General features: G+C 39.8%; 1 protein-coding gene across 1 annotated transcript in view; it reads left to right on the forward strand.

Moving 5' to 3' along the window:
• Window positions 1-18,586, forward strand: part of PCNX2 (pecanex 2) — a 156,460-nt gene that overhangs the window by 111,672 nt on the left and 26,202 nt on the right. Inside the window, exons 24-25 of the mRNA XM_051614230.1 lie at window positions 4,760-4,818; window positions 7,228-7,443. Of these exons, the coding sequence (XP_051470190.1) occupies window positions 4,760-4,818; window positions 7,228-7,443 (275 nt within the window). The remainder of the gene's footprint in view (window positions 1-4,759; window positions 4,819-7,227; window positions 7,444-18,586) is intronic.

The raw sequence follows: 18,586 nt of genomic DNA on the forward strand, positions 1-18,586 counted from the left end.
ACTTTTCAATGTCAGAACACTTAGAAGGGCTGTTTAATCCATGTTTGGGCACTCAGCTTGATCTCAAATACCCACCTCTTATTTGCATCCTGTTGTTTCAGGAAAACCTTCAGAATATGCCAAATAAACAGGCTCAGTAGTATCTCAGCAAATTACTGCAACTGTGATTTTTACACCTATTTAAAAAGCAAAACAACAACAAACAAAACAAACAAATCCCCACAAATAATAAACCAATTGAGCCACCAAAAAAAAAGCACCCAAAAAACCATTCCAAGAAGCTCTCAGAATCAATTCTAAAAACCTTTTTAAGAAAGTAAAGTAACCATAAGAACAGGAAGCGCTATTGATAATAAGATTTTCATGTGTTTTAAAAGGATCCTTCAACAGCACTGTCTTTAACAAATGGAACTTTTCAAACCTTAACCCTCCCTCAGTCTCCTAGCATGCAATTAAAGCCACTTTTTATTATTATTAGATGAAACACTGGAGCAGTCAGGGATGGAGGGAAGGAAGAAAACATGAAAAATAAAAATCAGGGCAAGTGATCAGGAAGGGGTTCTTTCATTTTTAAGTGATCTTTCTTTATTAACATGAGTTAAAACTAAGGCATGTCTTCCACACAGCTGCTCAGAAAACCTGAGCAGCGTTACGCACAAAGGAGCTGTCAGCTTTTACTGTTATAATCACACTGAGATAATTCTGTGTTTTGTGTGAAAGTGATTTAAAACTACTTGGGCATCCTCACACCTCCAATTAGTACCAATGGTTTTGCCTCTGGTGTCCTTCAAATATTCATGGATGCCTGCTTATTCTGCCAACTCCTCATTTGCCCTCCCTGCCTCACTGTGGTAGCCTACTACTACTGCTGCTGTGTTGTTAACACTAAGCCTTCCATTTATACTGCCAGCAGCATAAGATATTCACTCAGAAATGTTGAGATTTTTTTTCCCCAGACTCCCATGAATAATCATAGGGCTGCAGCGTAGTAGAGTTTTTTTCTGTTAGACTTGCCTGTCAGATGTCATGGAGAGAGATTAAAATTCATTGGACACAGACAAAGAAAAACTTTGGTTCTACCCTAGAAAGACATCTCTTGCATCCCCCAGAGAGGAACTGCTTTTTACTGTTTTGTTCTCTTTTAGAGTAGAGATCCACTCATTCACAGCAGGAGTCCTGGAAATCATGACCTTGTTTTGGGGCAAAATCCAGCAATGACAAAGCAGACAGAACAGCTGCAATTTTATTTTCATCTTCTGGAAATAAGCACAGCAATGATATTTTTTTCTCTCAATTTGCCTGATCCTCAGCATCCACTGTATGTTCCCCAGGCTGCTTAAATCCCCCTAAGTGTTTTTCCTACCTTTTTGAGGAAATTGGGAGAGTAAATTGGAAGAAGAAAGTCTTTCCAGGTTGAAAAATGAGGCAGTATTTTTGGACAAGGGAAGTATAGGAAGTGACTTCATCCTTTTGCAAAAGGAAGCAATAGTTTAATGCCATGAACAGTCCTAAGCCAGTGTATTATCTTAGTGCCTATATAAATGCTGGATTAAGAGAGCATGAGAGATATTTCAAGAACTAAACAGGGTATTGACCTTAAAGTTGCTGAAGACTTAGCTGAAGACATCCAAACACAATCACTTGCTCTCCAGAGCGAGTGCCCAAGAACTTGCACTTGGTTTACATAGAATAATGCAATTCGGGGAGAAATCCAATTACTGAGTTAACTATCACCTTGGATGAGTGTTAACAACCGAATTTAAAGCAAGAGGCCACTGGATGTAGCCCAAATCACTCACTAGTCCCAAAAGTTCACTTTGACAGCAAAAACCCCAGGAGTAAAGGTGGAGCTGGTTTGATTGTTAGGTGTAGCGTATAAGAAGGTGCAAACATAGTTTTGATTACTAATAATTGTGGAAGATTTTTTTAAGAAAAAATTGATTACCTGCGTGAATATATTTGACTAAACTGTTTGCTTTACAAACTGTCTATATTATCCTCACTCTTAAAAAATAAAAAATCAGGCTAAAAATATCTGTATAAAGATTGGAGTTTTGCTGCTAGTGTGTAAAAAGGTGAATCCTTTCTTGTCTCATGTCCTGAGGCCCACATTTTAGCTGCTTAAGCAATCATTGCTGTGCTTGAGTGGAGGATAAAACTGCAGTGGAGCCTGGTTTAATTTTGTTTGTGAGAGATGTTCTTCCCTTCTTCCCAGTCAGGCTGTATTATCTGTCTTGGAGTGTCCCAAAGCACTCTTGATTTTCCCTGATTGTTTCAGGCATCTTTCTCTCAAGGAAAAAAAAAAAAAGCAGGGGGAGGGGAGTGGGCAGGAATAGAGCCAGAGCTGAATGTTGGGCAAAATGATTCCTACTTATTATAAATTAGTTTTCTGAAGTATTAATTGATATGTATGGGTCTCAATGTGCCTCAAGAACAGAAATGCTTTATAGGTTGGTAAAAAATGGGGGTAAAAAATACTGACTTGTACCTCATACTGCCACACAGATTTCAGAGAGGCTGAAAGTTAAGAAGGAGTCTCATAACCTTTAAAACATATGCATTTGGAAATCAGCAGCATTTCTCTGCTGAGAATAGAAAATTGATGGAATTCTGTAACCTAATCTTTATGCTTACTCTTGCATATGTTGCAGCTGTGGGTGGATGTATATCAGGGTAGAAGAACTGTGATAACCTTTTTGAAGTAAAATAATGCTTCATATTCTGAACTGCTTACAAAGCCCTCCCCCTTGTTGCCATTTTCTGTTGCATAGGAAATGAAAATTGCCATTACAATAAGCTGAGGCAACTAGAGGCAGGAAGATTAATAATACATCAAATAAAATGTTAATCTATGTAGATAGTGTACTAATATTAATTACAAATAATCTAATTAAGACTCATATTCTCTCCAACTGTATTTCTTGTAAACACCGTGCTTATTTAAAGCAAGGATTAGTCACTGGTAGGGAGCAGAGGTAAAGCAATTCTGTTCCTCTTCTGTCTGATACATGGAAGCCTGTGTACAATGTTTCTGTTGGTCAATTCTCCACAGCTTTTTTCTGGAGGCTGCAGAATGGATGAAAAGTCTTTATAACATTAGGAATACCAGTGGAATCCTTCTCACACTTGGCTTCAGCATGAGCTTATAGCTTCAGCTCAAAAACTTCCAACCTTTTAAATAACTTGTATATTGACAAGAAATCCTGGGAGCTTATATAGAGATGAGGATATACAGACTCCCAAAGACTTTTCACTGTACTCCAGAGACAACATTACACTGGGTTTACAACATCCTTTTTCAGTGTTATTTAAGTTGTTTGAAATCCTCCCTTATCCTCCTTGGCATAGTCTTCCTCAGTGCATGTCTAAGTGAGTAGCTAAATTCAGGCTTTGTAAGTTGACTGCCCAACCATCAGCCCTTTCAAAATCTTCACTGTGCCCTGTGCTGCCCACCCTAATGAGACAGTCTGTCCAACCTCGTCATGCCACCCTTGTCACACTTACACAGAAGATACGGTGAGAACTGTGCCTGGTGTCTCCCTCAGTTCTGTCCAGGAGAGCACTTTTGCCCTACACTTGCAGGCTGTTGAACAGATGACACCTTCAGAAGCACTGTCACACGTTAACCTTATGCTGACTGTTGTTTGGGGCAAATGACATTGTCATTACCAATTTTCTGCTTTAACCCCATTTTTGGAGGTATGATATTCACATATCTAATGGATGGATTGTCTGCTAAGGCTGATGACTGAGGGCAAAACTTTTGAGGCAGTAGTCTTAGTGAACTCTTCCAAAATCTTAAGACATCACTGCCCAGAGGTGTAGTTCAGGGAAATTTGTATTTACTACTGCCAGGCTTTTCACTTGCCTTCTGAAGGCTTGGGAAATGGATGCTTGGGGGATACTCTGGACTTCTGGTTTTGGATGTCCCTAGTCAGCACAACAACCACTCCCTTCTGGACACATGCTTGCCCGCAGCGATTTATTTGTTCCTTATTTCCAGACTTAGTTTGCTCTGTTGTTACAGGTAGGAATGAAAGCTGAATCCAGTCTGTCTTTATTTGCTTTCTGTTTTGTGACCATTTTTCCTGTGGTATTTATATACCACTGCTACAATTAAAATAATGACTAGCGAACATGTCATTCGTAAGGGAGAAAGAGTTACTGTCTGTATGGACTAAGACACTGTGATTTACACTTTTTCAAGTGACAGGAATGACCAGGGACTCCCTTATTGCTGCCCAGCTAAATATGGAACTAAGGAAATTGCTTCTTGTTGTTTTTCCATATACACTCACAGAAATGTTTTTGCACAAATAAAACCCCTTGAGTTCAGCTGTTTCCCTTAAGGCTTAGAAGGGAAGACGGACTGATTTAATACTCTTTCTCATCACTGTTTTGGTGGCACCTGGCTAATGTGCTTCTAGAGCCAGTTCAATTATTTAAGTACATAGGGTTGTGTGTTATCACAGATGCCAAATTCTGAAGAAGGAAAATGGGGAAGGAAGAGTTTGAGGAAAACGAGGAAGAGACACAGACACGTTGGTTTTATGTGCTGATAAGCTACAATATCAATAACAATACTGAAGTAACTATACATGCCTACTTGGGGTAAATCAATGAAGGCATTAGAGTGTAAATTGCATTATGATATAAACACAGAATGAGAAGATATGTTAAAAAGAAAATAAAATGTGGGTTTGGGAGTATCTTATTTTTAAAGAAAAGACTTGGCTGTACAACATGTCTTTATTTCCAGCACCAAAAGGTCGGATCATTCCAACACCAGACTGGCAATTCAGATCGAAAAGGATGCAGGTATGGCCTGTGAGTTTGGGTGTTTTGCTTAATTTGCAAAATGTGATGTGTTAACACCATCAAGGCTTTGCCTGGGAAGCTGAGGAGATGCAAAGGGTTTAAATGTTGTTTGAACAAACCAGAGTGTTTTAAATGTGCAAAGCACTGGTTTAAGTCACCTGACTTGATCAGTAAATTTCAGTGATGTGTGGCTGATCAGATGGTTGCTGGGCTGCAAACTGCTTGGTTAGTCATAACCTTGCTGGTCACGTGGAGGACGCAGCAGACACCCCAGGCCAGGTCAGGTGTGGGCAGGGAAGTTTTGGGAAAAAGCAACAGTTTAACAGTGCCCCTATTGCTGAGCAGTTTGGACTGACAGGTATCTCCTCCTCCCTGGACATAAACCTCTTTGGAAAGGGGAGAAAGGGAAATTGGAAGATCTACAGGAAGCGGTAAAAGAAAGCAAGTAGGAAAGATGATGGACTTCTCTCCTGGGTATCGGTGCATTGTTAAAATAGCTCCGATCCATGGCAATGCAAAGCACCTTCCTGGGCTGCACCCAGTGGTTCCCATGACAGTGGAAAGCGAGGACATTTATTTCCAAGGCAGTGGAAGTAACTCAGCTGACACTGCAGCACATGGTGGGACAGAGCTATTTCCAGAGGAAACCAATAGCAGTGTTTCATGCCAAATCCCAGTCCCAGTGAGGGAGGCCAGGGTTTCCCATATGGGTTTCTTCCATTTTAGTGTTCTGCAGATTAGTTTATTTTGCCAGTGAGGTGTCAAGTGCTTGTATTGTGGAGGTAGAAGTTTACATTGTAATTATTGCTGTTATGTTTTTATCCTTCCCCCTTTTTATCCTTATCCACTACATCAGTAGCTTGAACAAATACACATCTTCAAGCAGAAATGGGTGTAATCCAGGGTGTGCAAGAAAGCAACAGGGGTATTAACAGTTTGAGGCATATATAGTGCTCTTTAATTATTTATCATTTCAAGGCAGGGACTTAAGATGTTTCCCAAGGCCATTGTGTTGTCTGATAACAATTACCTTTAGCATTATTATATATGCTAATAAGCTATGTTTAAAACCCTATAGCTCAAGCAAAACATTCCTTTTGCATGTGAGCTTAAAAGATTCATTTTATGACTCATTTACATTTTTGCCAAATGTATTCCAGAAGTGGTATAGCTGAATATGTCTCTATGTGCACACACACTGGCATATACTTACACACCAGGGCTGCATGTGTAATGGCCATGGTGGTGGAAAACAGGGTAGTAACATGCCCACTCTTCTTGTATTGAGGGGCAGCTTGTAGGGGAAGCTACAGCCTGTCATCCTCTGTTTTTTTAATCCTTGTTATATCTGCTCCTAAATAGGCACATAGATGAATATTAATGTGTACTTGTAATTGTGTATTCACATACACTCTCATGTATACAAATACACCTATGAAGATAGTGGTTTGCATATGTATATTACTCATGCACCAGCATTTTGAAAGTATTGGATGTGAGGCACTGCTTCATTATAGAAAAGAAAAGCAGTTCTCATGTCAAGCGTATATTATGTAAAAAGACGACAAGCACAGGACAACACCATATTGGATTATGTGACACTGTGTTAGCATTTGTGAGAGTTTAATTTCCTTTCATGGATTACCATCATTAAGTGCTACATTTAATCCGGTTACATGCCATAGATCTTTATGAGATTACAGTTTTAGACTGTGATGGGGTGTTTTTCACATAGACAGCTGGTCCAAGCAATGCATAATTGGACAGCTACTGTTTTTAAGGAAGTAGTAGCACTTCTGGCAGCGAATACACTTTACTTCATTCTTTCTTAGTATACTAAGTGAATTCTTAGAATATGTATCCTCATCTTAAGTAGAAAGAGATACTTCATGGACAAAGCCTTGAAAAATTCCTGGAAGGCTGAAAGAAAAAATACCAACAAAATTACTGGGAGATAGATGTGTGATCGCATAATTTTTAAATCTCAGAAATAATACTCAGATTTAAGCTGATGAACTGAAATAATAATGATTTCTGGTTGCTTAAAATTAAGAACAATGTAAAGATATTAAGACATTACCTTAGCATTGCAGAGACTTTAAGTGGAGCCAGAAAATTCTTGCTGTTGGAAAACATCAAGGTGACTTGATTCAGTCTGAAATATGTGTTATCACTAATTTGATGTTCTGTTTACAGTATTGTTGATTTTAAATGAAAGTTTCAGTCCTGATTCTCTAAAGGGCTAAAAACCACCTAGGAAATGTAGATTGCATAAAGTATCAGGAAGATATCATCCAGCTAGAGGAAGAAGCTTTATGCAGGAATAAAAAAGAACATGAGATTTTATGCAGAATGCCTTAGTGTATTATAAATCTTATTCTTTACGAATGTGTGCTGCTCTGATTGTAGGAAATGATGACAATAATCTGAACTCCATTTTTTATGAGCATTTGACAAGATCTCTGCAGGAGTCTCTTTGTGGAGATTTGATTCTCGGCCGCTGGGGAAACTACAACACAGGAGACTGTTTTATTCTGGCATCGGATTATTTAAACGCCTTTGTGCACTTGATCGAAATTGGAAATGGCCTTGTCACCTTTCAGCTCAGAGGGCTTGAATTTCGAGGTAAGGATCTCTGACGGTATAAATAAGTACAAAGCCAGCAACAAATCCTGTCTGATTTTTTTAATCTAGCACAACACATAGGACATAAAGTTGAAGGGCCTCTTTCTCTCTCTTTTTTTTTAATAGATATTTGTCTATTTGTCTAAAAGCTTTCTACTACTTTGTGTCATTATTTGAATGACAGTGTTTTGAAACCTAGGTATTAAGAAATCTGGAGTCGTGTTGTTCTGCAGTATTGTAAGACTTTCAGAAGCAAAGCATGTTGAGTTATTTGCTTGGTTCACAGATCTTTTAGGTTCTGCTTAGTTATGTTTTCAGCTTACTTCTTTCTCTCCATATACATGAAAACCGAAGTTGTTCTTAAAATTATTCAACCTCTTAAAACCTGTCTTTGAAAAAAAAAACCCGAATATTGTAAGACTCCTCCCACAGATATATCCTGTATCAGATCATGCAAGATGCCAGTGCTGAGATGGTCTCTGTCACAGCAGAACAGAAGAGGAAAAGCCAAGTCAATCAGGGCTTCGTATTATTTATCTTATTTAGCAAGCGGTGACTTTAGTTGAAGAAAACTCCCAGTCCTATTAAAGAGGCCCTGGAATACAAGAGTGAAATGGTTAATGCTTGGTTTACACATGGTTTGTCCCAAAGAGAAGGAAAAACCTGGTTGTTCAAATCTGCTGCAATTAAACCCTCCACAGGTGAACAAATAATAAACCAAGATAAGGGCAGTGCCCAAGTGGGAGAGCTGGACGCTGTTCTCAATGTTTTTGTAAAAGAAAAAGCCTCTAAGGACGCTGTGTACATTTACACAGATTCCTTTGCAGTCTGCAAAGGCTGTCTGGAATGGATTACTTTCTGGGAACAGAATAACTGAGAAATTAACTGGATGCCTGTCTGGCATAAGCAGAAATGGCAACAAATACTGAAGACTGCTAAAGAGAATCCTGATTTTTATGTAGGATGGATTCCTTTTCACCAGACTAATTTAAAACTAATTTAAGACTAATTTAATAACCACTTTCTTTCTGTTCAGTATATTCCTCTGTCAGGATGCTCCTCTTTAAGGAAAGGCAATTGCATCCCCTTCCTTGGCGGTGTGGCTTTTGTGGGGCCAGTTGCTGGTAGTGTCACACTCCTGTCCTTTTGTCTGCTGTTGTCCCTACAATAGGAAGAAAAATGCAAGTTAAACCTCAAAACTTTTAAACAGCTTTTAAGTTTTGTTCATGCTACACATGCTGGCTGCCTGGATTTGTTGCTTGAGTTTCTGACCTTTCAAAGATACCACTTTGCAATTGCAGGTGATGGGAGTTTGAAATCCCAGAATGAAGAGCTTCCCAGGCTCAAGGGCTGAGCATCTAATGGGCAACATGTATCAGGGTGACTTTTCAAAAAGGTTGAGTATGAGAAAATAGGAGACAGACTTGCTCTTTGAATGCACTTAGGCATGGGAAGATCAGGTGTGAGCTCAAGTCTTGACTCTGTGACAGACTCCCTGTAGGATGTTGAGCAGGCTGTGGTAAATGCTTGATGTTTGCTTTCCTTCCTGTATCTTAAGAAAAGTTATGTAGAAAACAGTAAATACCTGAAACAGCTTCATACCTGAAAGATGTACGTATTCAGTACACAGGCAAATTAGAAGAAAAAACAACTGGGAAGGAAGAGAGAATTATAATGTAATGGGGTTTTTTTGTGATGATGATGATATATTCATGGCTCTGTAGCTTTCTTCAACTTCAGAGACACTTGTGCAAGTAGTGTCTGATCCTTGTGTGTCCCCAAGGTAAGCAGTGCTGGTGCTGTATTAGACATAGGTACTGAGGTTGCCTATCCTATAGAAACTTTAGGTGGAAGGCTTTTTTTGGGTAGGTTTGGAATTTGCTGTTAATTCTTTTCAAAATCCAGGTCATTCAAATGCAGACTTATGTTGTTCTACAAGAACAGTTAAATACTGTGGCAGTTCAGATCCACTGGTTTCACAGGTTGATAATTCTCTGAGACAGTTGCCTTTTTTTTTCTTTTTTTTTTAAAGACAGTTTTAGTCAGCCTGCCACTTTTGATTCCTCTTAGGTTGCTCACAGTTTTAATTCTTTATGGAAACTCTGTGAAGTAAAAAAAATACTTCATTCACTTCTGCAGATCTGAAAAGTGACTTTCAGGAGGGTTTTATGTATGTTAAAGGAGAGACGTATCTTGGACAATGTTGACATTTTGTTCAGATTTGTTGGGATTTTGAGTAAGCAGGACCATGCAATTTCCATCAACTTGCATTCAAATTTCAGAAAATTATCTTTGCTGATCATCCTTTTGTGTTAAAATAGTTCGCTGTAGGATTTGAAAGGAAGACATCTCACTTTCATGCTTAAATTGCCTGAATTTTGTGAGCGTTTTTTTCCCTTATGCAGTTGCCACCTATTTCTGGGTTGCTCTCCATCATCGTCATCCCAGGAAGTTCAAGAAAAAAGAAAACAGATATGAAAAAATGTAAGAGGCTAGCTGGATAAAAAGATCAGGAATGCAACAGACAGGCTTAATGAACTGGAAGTTGAAAGGTGAACAACTGGATAGTTTTGTTACAGAGTGGTGTGGGAAAACTTCGTTTCAGCCAGGGTGGTTCATTACCAGGCTATTGTCATTTTGCAATTGGATCTGAGAGCAAAGCTCAAAAATTGCACTGTGCCACCTGTCAAGGCATCCCTGTATTCTCTAAAATCTCAGTTTAGCTAAATAGGTCTGAAAATTGACCTTTCTATGCAGACTGCCTAATGCTGTTCAGTGTTAGTACTGTAGCTGCTTCGATTTGTGAATAGATCCAACATGTCTGCTGGCTAAACAGGTCTTTAAATTCAGCTGTGGCTGACCCCTGCAGCCTCTCATGTTTAATAGGTTGCCATTTAGAGCCAGCTGAATTCTCATTGGGAATATCCCCTTTCCCAGTCTCTCTCATGCTCCTCAGGAGGAGGCTGACAGCCTGCAAAGAAGCGCCCTTACCTAACTGTGCAAAATTCCCAAACCAAGAGAGTAGAGCAGACTGTGAACTGGGAAAGCACAGACAAGTTACTGGAGGAGGAGAGGAGTGGGAAAATGGGAATGGGAATCTCAGCTAGATCATCTCATCTTCAGTACAAATCCAGTCCCTGTGCCTCCTCATCATCAGAGTATCACCAGGGGAGGACACTCCCCAATACTAGGAGGAGAGGAAAAGGATGGAAATGGGAGGGAAGTTGAGTCTTCCTGTTCTCCTCTCTGAGCTGACTGGATTATGCTATTCCAAGAAGAGAAAATGTGTAATTTGTGTCCTCACAGACATGGTATGTGAGGAAAGTTTCTCCAGCATTTTAAAAATTTTCTCCAGGTAGAGAAGATGTTATAAGAGAAACTGCAAGTGTGTGAATATTGTTATTACATTATTTGGCCTGGACCTTAGAAGCCATGTAGGATTGAAAAGAGGAACATAGACAAGGAAAAAAGTGCAAGCTCAAACACGTAACATTTGACATACCAGGTGAGTGCTGAACCCCACTGGTCCATGCAGAATGGGTGCCAGAGAAACCATATGAATTGCTTAAGGATGGGGTAGGAGGACAGAGGAGCCCAGAGAAGAGTCAGGCACAAGTGAGATAGTATGGACCTGCCTGCTGCAGAAAAGCTTAATGGACTCCAAAGTGTGGGCAGATAGTCTGCTGTGTGCCAAGTGAAGACTTGCTGAGGTGGTGTGCTGACATCAGTGGGTTGCTTGTGTATTCCAGGTAACCCATGAGAGCTGGTATGCTTTAGAAAAACTGTGCTGCAGGACCATACCCTTCCTGTAAGACGTTTCGTCCTTGTGTGGACAAGGAGGCGGGCTCTGGTGGGGCTGTATGGCTTACGTGGGCTTGTCCAGGCACTGGGGCGCTGAGGCCAAGTCAAAGGAGCCGGAAGGGCTGACCTGAAGGGAGAAACTGCATAAGGGGACAGGACAAGGGCTGTCCCAAAAAAGCTCTGTGAAAGCTGAGAATGAGATGAAACTTCTTCCTTAGAAGTTTTTCTTTGTTCCTTCCTTTGAGCAGGATCGCTGCCTGCAGAGGCAGGACCAGGCTGCCTCAAGGCAGCATCAAGAGTCACCTCCTGTGTGCACTAGGGCACATTCTTCCCCATTTCAAACCTTGCAAATGACAGCAGTAGGGTACAGCTGAATACAGTAGGATTCTTATCTGCACAAGGGGGAAGAGAGTATGCAACTGCCCTGGGAGAACCTGGTGCTTAACGAAATCAAGGCAGTTGTTACGCACTAAGCTCATTTCCTCTGCTTTGGGCATCTTATGTTCCTATTTTTAGTTGTCTGGTCATGCACTGTTTTTCTCATGGGATCCAGATTCCTTTCATTGTGCAGAATGGTTTCCCACAAGGGAAAAAAAAAAGGGCTAGAGGAGGAACTTAAAATCTGTAATTTCTGACCTTTAGCTGCTTTACTTCAATTTCAAACAATTATTTTTAATTGAGGGCCCTAAAAGTCTGCTGTTCCTTAAATAGGAAGTCTGGGTTTGCTTTGGAAATGAGTGTCCTCCATGTTTGCAACTGTTTTCTGTTTATGAGTAAACCAAAACCAATACTTGCATTGTGGAGCTCTGGGTTTTCCTACAGGTGTTTTGCATTGTGGTAGCTGAAAAGCTGAGTGGGCAGTATTGGCACAGTAGTGGATGAAGAAGGGGTCACTGGCTGTTCTGAATTTAAGTGTACTGGGGGCAGGAGGCACTGCATCCCCAATTTGCAGTCCAGCCTAATTGAGAGTTGGCATTATAAATGGCTAATGCAGATACCTTTCTAACTGTATTTAACAGAAGCATTTGGCTCAGCTTTTCAATGAAAAAACCAAACCAAAACAACAAACCACAACCAAACCCCTGCAGGCAGGGTAAAGAAGATGCAGACTGAGCAGACTACAAGAGGAGAGTCAGCAAAACTGGGATTCCTCTAACCCGTCTTTAGTCCTGTGCTAATTAAGTTCCTTGTATGAAATTGTTTTTCACTCTCCCATTCTACAGACGGAGAGAATGTGCCTGCAACATGTCATTTATCCTGTGTGTAGTTCACGGTGGAGGCTCAATACCTCCAAGCATTGAGATGAGATGCCTAACTCCTCCTTTACCAAAAAAGAAGAGAGGGAAGTAATGAGTTTAGGCTAGGTGAAAACTCTCAGGTAGCTGCACCTTAGTGTGGGGTAATCAAGCTCTTGGGTAACTTTACTGCCCATGTTAGACCACAGCAGAATGCTTAAAGCAGACTGCCAGAAGAAATGCATAATGTATCATTTAATTTGGAAGGAAGAAACAGGGAAAACCCACAGTCAGGGAACGAGCAGAAAGAATGTCAAAATATCTAGCTCCTGCATTTTCCCTCTAGAAGGAAGTCGTAAAATATTTTCCTGTTTAGTCTGTGCCTCGACAGAATGTCTTGGAGAATGTCCAGTTAGGCAGTACACATGCAGAAATTACTTATGGATGGTGATGCTGAAATCTTGAGGAGCTGTCTTCTAACTCATGCCCAGTATTCTTCAATCATATAATTAACTTCTGAATCTTGGCTGTGATTTTTGTTACTGAATGTTGCATGTGCAATATTCACGCTTCACTTGGAACTTCATTAGATGAATCAAGGAAAGAAGCACAGAGCAGACACTGATGTAATTGTACATAGGGGAAGGCAGCTATGCCAGCAGGATGGCGTCACCCATGGGGCTTTCTCTGTGTTAGGCAGCTTATTTCCCATGCAGAATGGTGTATGAATGCAGGCAGGTTAAGGTATACACTTCAGGCACAGTAATGGTGTATTAGAAATAGGGATAGTTACTAATTTCTGCAGTGTATGTGTATGCTGGATAGTTTTATTACAGCAGCAAGTACTTTACCAGTGTAGGGAATATTGATAGGTGTTTGATTTTTTGTGTCTGAAGGCTCTGTAGCACTAGCAACAATAATTTGTTGCTTAAAGAGTGGTTTCAACTTTCACTTTTTGCTTTTACAAATCACTTCATGCTGTTGGGAAACAAGTCCACCTTCATATCTTCCCTGAGACCACACTTGAGGTATGTTCAGTGTATGCACCAGACCATCTAAAGTTCTGGTGATAAATTGATAAATTACAAGGAGTTCAGAGAAAAGCAGCCATTTTAAACACATCTCTTTGGAGGAAAGGTTAAAAACAAAAAGTCCATTGTTTGGCGGGAAGATCAAATGCCAGGAGACATGATGCTCAGAAATATTAGAGGCATGAATAGAACAGATGCAAAGTGATTTATCTTGGTAATTTAATTGGAACGAATGGCATGAAACAGGGAAGAGAACACTTTATGTTGAATGCAGGAAATCTGTGATGTACAGTTCTTTCTAGGAGTACAGTAATGCTGTTGCTGTGAAAACTGTATATGAATTTCAAATAGGCTTCTGTAACACAGACTAGAATAAATATTTGATGTCTTTTTTCCCTTGCCTCCCTTCCACAATTACATATATATAATATCAGATAGGGGGCACTGGAGGAGACTTCTGGAAAGAAAGAAAATGATGCACTGCAACCTTTTGATTGTGAAAATGCCTTTGCCAGAAACAAGATGTTGCATCTTGCATTGCACTCCAAAAGAGGTGGCATGAGAAGTTTTTGTGGTATTTGGTAGCTGCAAGTTTAATAACCAGCATCCTTAGGGAATGTTTCTTCCAACTGGGCTTCCATAATGTGTCTCTGTGGACCAATAAAAGGAAAGGTTTCTGAGGAGAGGGGATGACCGTTATTAAGAGCAACTGATCTGGTTTGAAAACCAGGCATACAAGCACCTGAAGCAGCTGAAAACCAAACCACAGTTTTATAACTAACAGCTTTGATGTTTGAGCAACTGATAAGTGTTTTTGAAGTCCTGAGATTTTTCTTTGAAGCAACCTGAGATTATCAGAGCCTATAAATTACTGTTCTTAATCCCGATTGCACAAGAAGAGCAGGAAGGAGCCAAAGTTTCTGGTTTCCAGAATATGTCTAATTTGATGTTCATGAATTTCCATTTGGTAGCTCAGTTCACTCCTTTTTGAAGGATTTTCTTTTTCATGTTTCTAGAGCTATATCTGATGCTTGTTTCAGGAGAGGATGGCCTTTCAATGGCTTTAATTATTCTGTTTGTTCTTCTTCTGGGTGATAAGTTGCTGCTTATTAAGGTGCTATCCTGAGCAGAGAAGAAATACTCAGATTTCCAGCAGAGCTTGGTGGAACAGAGTCAGATCTTTCCACTGTAATACATTAATTTGTGAAATATTCATGAGCATTATTTTGCCAAACAGATGGCATTTTTGTGGAGTTGTCAGTGAAGAGACCTCTGCATGGCCTACAAAAAGGGTTACTTTGGGCTTCAGTCCATCTTCATGTTTCCCATCACCATATCTAGCTCCATCTCTCAGATTTAACACCTAGTTAAATCCCTGAGTCCAAAACTGGTTGTTGGGGTCAGAGTTTAAACCTTGAAGTGCCTGGTGCAGGGGGGTGATTTATGATCATCATCTTAATGTCTGGGGGGTGGGGTTAGTGCATCAGCCCTGTGAGCCCTTTCTGTGTAGATTTGCACTCTAGGTGCTTATTGTATGTCAGCAGTCCTTAATGCTTAAGTTATTGCTACTTTCACCCACAATAATTAGTCCCCATTCTGGATGTGTTTTTAAACTGAAGTGCTTTATGGAAATTAAAACTGCTTCTAGAAGCATGTGGTTGTGTTACGGGATTTTCTTTCTGGCCCCTCAGAACTGAAAAAGTGCTTTTGTTTTCACTCACTGAGTTTTCAAAATTAAGTTCAAAAGCACACTTTGATTTCAGCCTTAAATCTTGATGAGTGGTCATTAATGTAGGTGTATTTCATGTATCCTCTTGAAGTGAGATTACAGCCTTCAGTTAAAATTTTCTTATTTCCACTTAGGTCAGATCACTTTGGGAGAGCACAGGTCAGTCCTCAAATCCTGATGCATCAGGAAAATAGAAGGAGCTCCAAGTTCTCATCCTGGTTTTCTCCTGAGCTCACACAGATTGACCTTGCTTTGTTCATCAGGCACACGTTTTTGTATTGATGGATTTTTGGCAACCATCCAGTGTTAGATATCATACAAATGAATCAGTCTTATCTGTATTAGCAAGGGTCACAGGGAATGACTAAGCTTGAGTGAAGTGGAAGAGCTTATTTTCTTTGTACTGCAGAAGAAATATATAAAAAAAGTCTTCCCTCAGATTTTAAAATGTATTAGCAGTGAAAACATTTTCCCATATTTTAATATATAATGGTACTACACTTATTTATATTGTAGAACTCAAGTGCATGTTGTGTTCTCTGTTCTTTGGTTTTATCAATAAATCTCTCAAGAGTTGCTTGAACTTGGTAGTTTTTTTGAGAAACAATATGAAAATTGACATTTTAATCATCAGCTTATATACACAGAAGTTTAGGGTCACCCTTCTGTAAAAGATGCACACAAATGCTTAACTTCATTTACTGTGACTTGTCCCTTTTGGCTCAATGCATAAAGATAACCACGTGCTTGTAGTCTTTGCAGTACCAGTGTCTGGAATAATGAACCAAAAGGAATTGATGTAGACATTGGTAAAATGAAATTTCTCAGTAACATGCAAATCTGTGGCATTGAAGTCCAGCCAGTGTGTTACGGATTAAAGTAAGACCCAATTAAAGAGGAGAGAAAATTACTGGCAGTCTTTCTAGAACTGATTGTAAGACCTGGGGGGGAATCAACATGTACTTGAGCATCAAGCCTGCATTTTGTCTGTGCAGACTTGAGTCCTTTTACTAGATGTTGTTTGGAAATACTGATCAACAGCATGATGAGAAGAACAGGGATTTGGTGTTTTGTCAGAGCTCTGGCCACGCCTCAGATTACACCTTTAAATTTAACAGGGATACCCCAGATGCTCCGCAAGCAGTCAAGACATCAAATCCCTGAGGTGATAGTACCCAAGTCCATCAAACAGCTTTTGTTAAGCACTTTCATGTTTGCCAGATGTTGAAGAGCAAACCCCTGCTTTCCTTCTTTGGAATAAATCTGCAAAACAACCAGACAAGCTCCTTTGGTTGTTTCCCAGAGGTTTTATAGTAGCATGATCCTAGTTAGAGTGTTTTTCACTCCCCAAGTTCAATGGTGATTGCACCACTGTAGCATAATTTTAACAGAAGTTGGTTAAAATTACCTAGCAAAGATTGATTGGAGATGTTTTTACCTGTTGAATTTGCTGAAAATGCAAATAATTGTTCTGTCATCTTCTGTTTGTTATGCATGTGATGACAGCTTCCCTCAAACATTGAGGATCTCTTGAATTTGCCTATTATTTGCCTTGCCAGCCTCTTTAGGCCCTGAATTTCACAAAATATAGGGCTTAGAAAGCTGGTAATTAGAGAATCTCCAGTAATAATATTTGGTGTTTATTAACAGAGATAATACAAAGAGCACACAGAAACACAGCCAGCCTTCCATATGAATGAAATGTGATATTTCCATACCAAAAGAAAAGAAAAAAAATGTTTAATAATAGAGTTACAAAGACTCAGGAAAGCAATCTTTGGTTCCCTTAGTTGTAAGGGGATCAGTGGCAGATGTTTTATTAGGCTTGTGTTTTTCATCACTTATAAATATTTGGCAATACTTCATTTAGCACCTGGGATGAAGATGTATATCTTCTTAAATCAGTTTAATACTGAGAGACCTTTTAACTTTCAAAAATAAACATACCAGCAATAGTAACAGCACCAGTGAGGAGTAGTTATTTTACTCTTTTTGAGCTAGGTATAAAGGAATTTGCTTTCCCCTTCTTCATTTTGAGTACAATGTCTTTCGACTTGATTTCACAAAAGCATACACTGACCCAGAGCAGTTGCTGCTTTTTTGCCATTGAGCAGTAAGTGTTAATTCATCTAGAAATCTGTGAAACATGAAGCAGAAGCAGTCCAGTTCATGGCCAGTCCAACTGGAAATGTCAGCTTGATAAGTCATGTTTTGTACTTTGTGGCAGTCTTGAAAGGAAAGTTCTTTATATTTGAATTGTTTGAAGACACTTAGTAATTTGTCATATTCTATATCCCTGAATTCCAAGGAGGAATACATATCAGTGTATGAACAAAGTGGGTTACCCAGTGCAAGTTTTTCATGTACAGAAAAGTAACGGACAGCACTGAAATATCCTGGATCTTTCCCCTCCACCCCATCTCTTAGGGGTACAATCCTGTTTTTTCTCACACATTTCCTTCAGAACTTTCTGTTCTTCTTTTTTGTTGTGTTTTTGCCTGCTGGATACATCTTAGAAGGTGTACAGTCAAAAAGAGAAGGTGATAACCAATATATTAACATATTTTGTTATATGTGACAGGCTTTTCATATTGAGGAGAGAGGAATATTCTGGTTGCTACTTTGGTTGATACAAACCCGAGGTTGTGACACTCCACTGAAAGGCCTTTGAGATGCTGCCTTGCTCCAGGCTCTCTTTTGGGGTGTTGGCAAACTGCAGGGGATTGGAACTGACTCTGTCTTCTTTCCCCATCCAACGTTCAGATGATGAACATAGTCAAATTCTCCTCCCATTTACAATGACACAGAGGAGTGGGTCCTAGTGGGGGGGTCCATAGCTGTTGAACTGCAGCGCAGTGTCTCGCACCTTCCTTTCCTGTTGAGACTATCTGGAGGCTGATGGAGACAGCTCCATCATGGAGTGGTACCCAACCAGTGGCAGAAGGCCCATGCAAGACATGTGTAACTTGCATCATAGCAGATGGCCTTGAAAGGTGATTTATGTATGAATTCAGTGGAGAGTAAGTTCAGCAACAGCCCCCAGAGGGTAAATTTAAAAAAATCAAGGACATATATATTTTGGGAACAGTGGAGAGAGCACAGGAGTGCCCACCTTAGTTTTGATTTGTAGTGCCCTATATGGTATAGAAACCACATTTTCAGAGATTTCAGATCCTGAAGGGATCATATTGACCATCTAGTCTGCACAGCAGATGTATTCTTGTTTCTGCATCTGCCTCATGACTTCTTTTTGAATTAACATATCTTTTTTTCAGAAATACTGACTCTATTTTGTTCTAAAGCCTGTGCAATTGGCTAATTAGAAAGCTGTTCTGTCCTCATGATAT

The sequence above is a fragment of the Apus apus genome, chromosome 3, assembly GCF_020740795.1.
Source record: "Apus apus isolate bApuApu2 chromosome 3, bApuApu2.pri.cur, whole genome shotgun sequence".
Lineage (NCBI taxonomy): Eukaryota > Metazoa > Chordata > Aves > Apodiformes > Apodidae > Apus > Apus apus.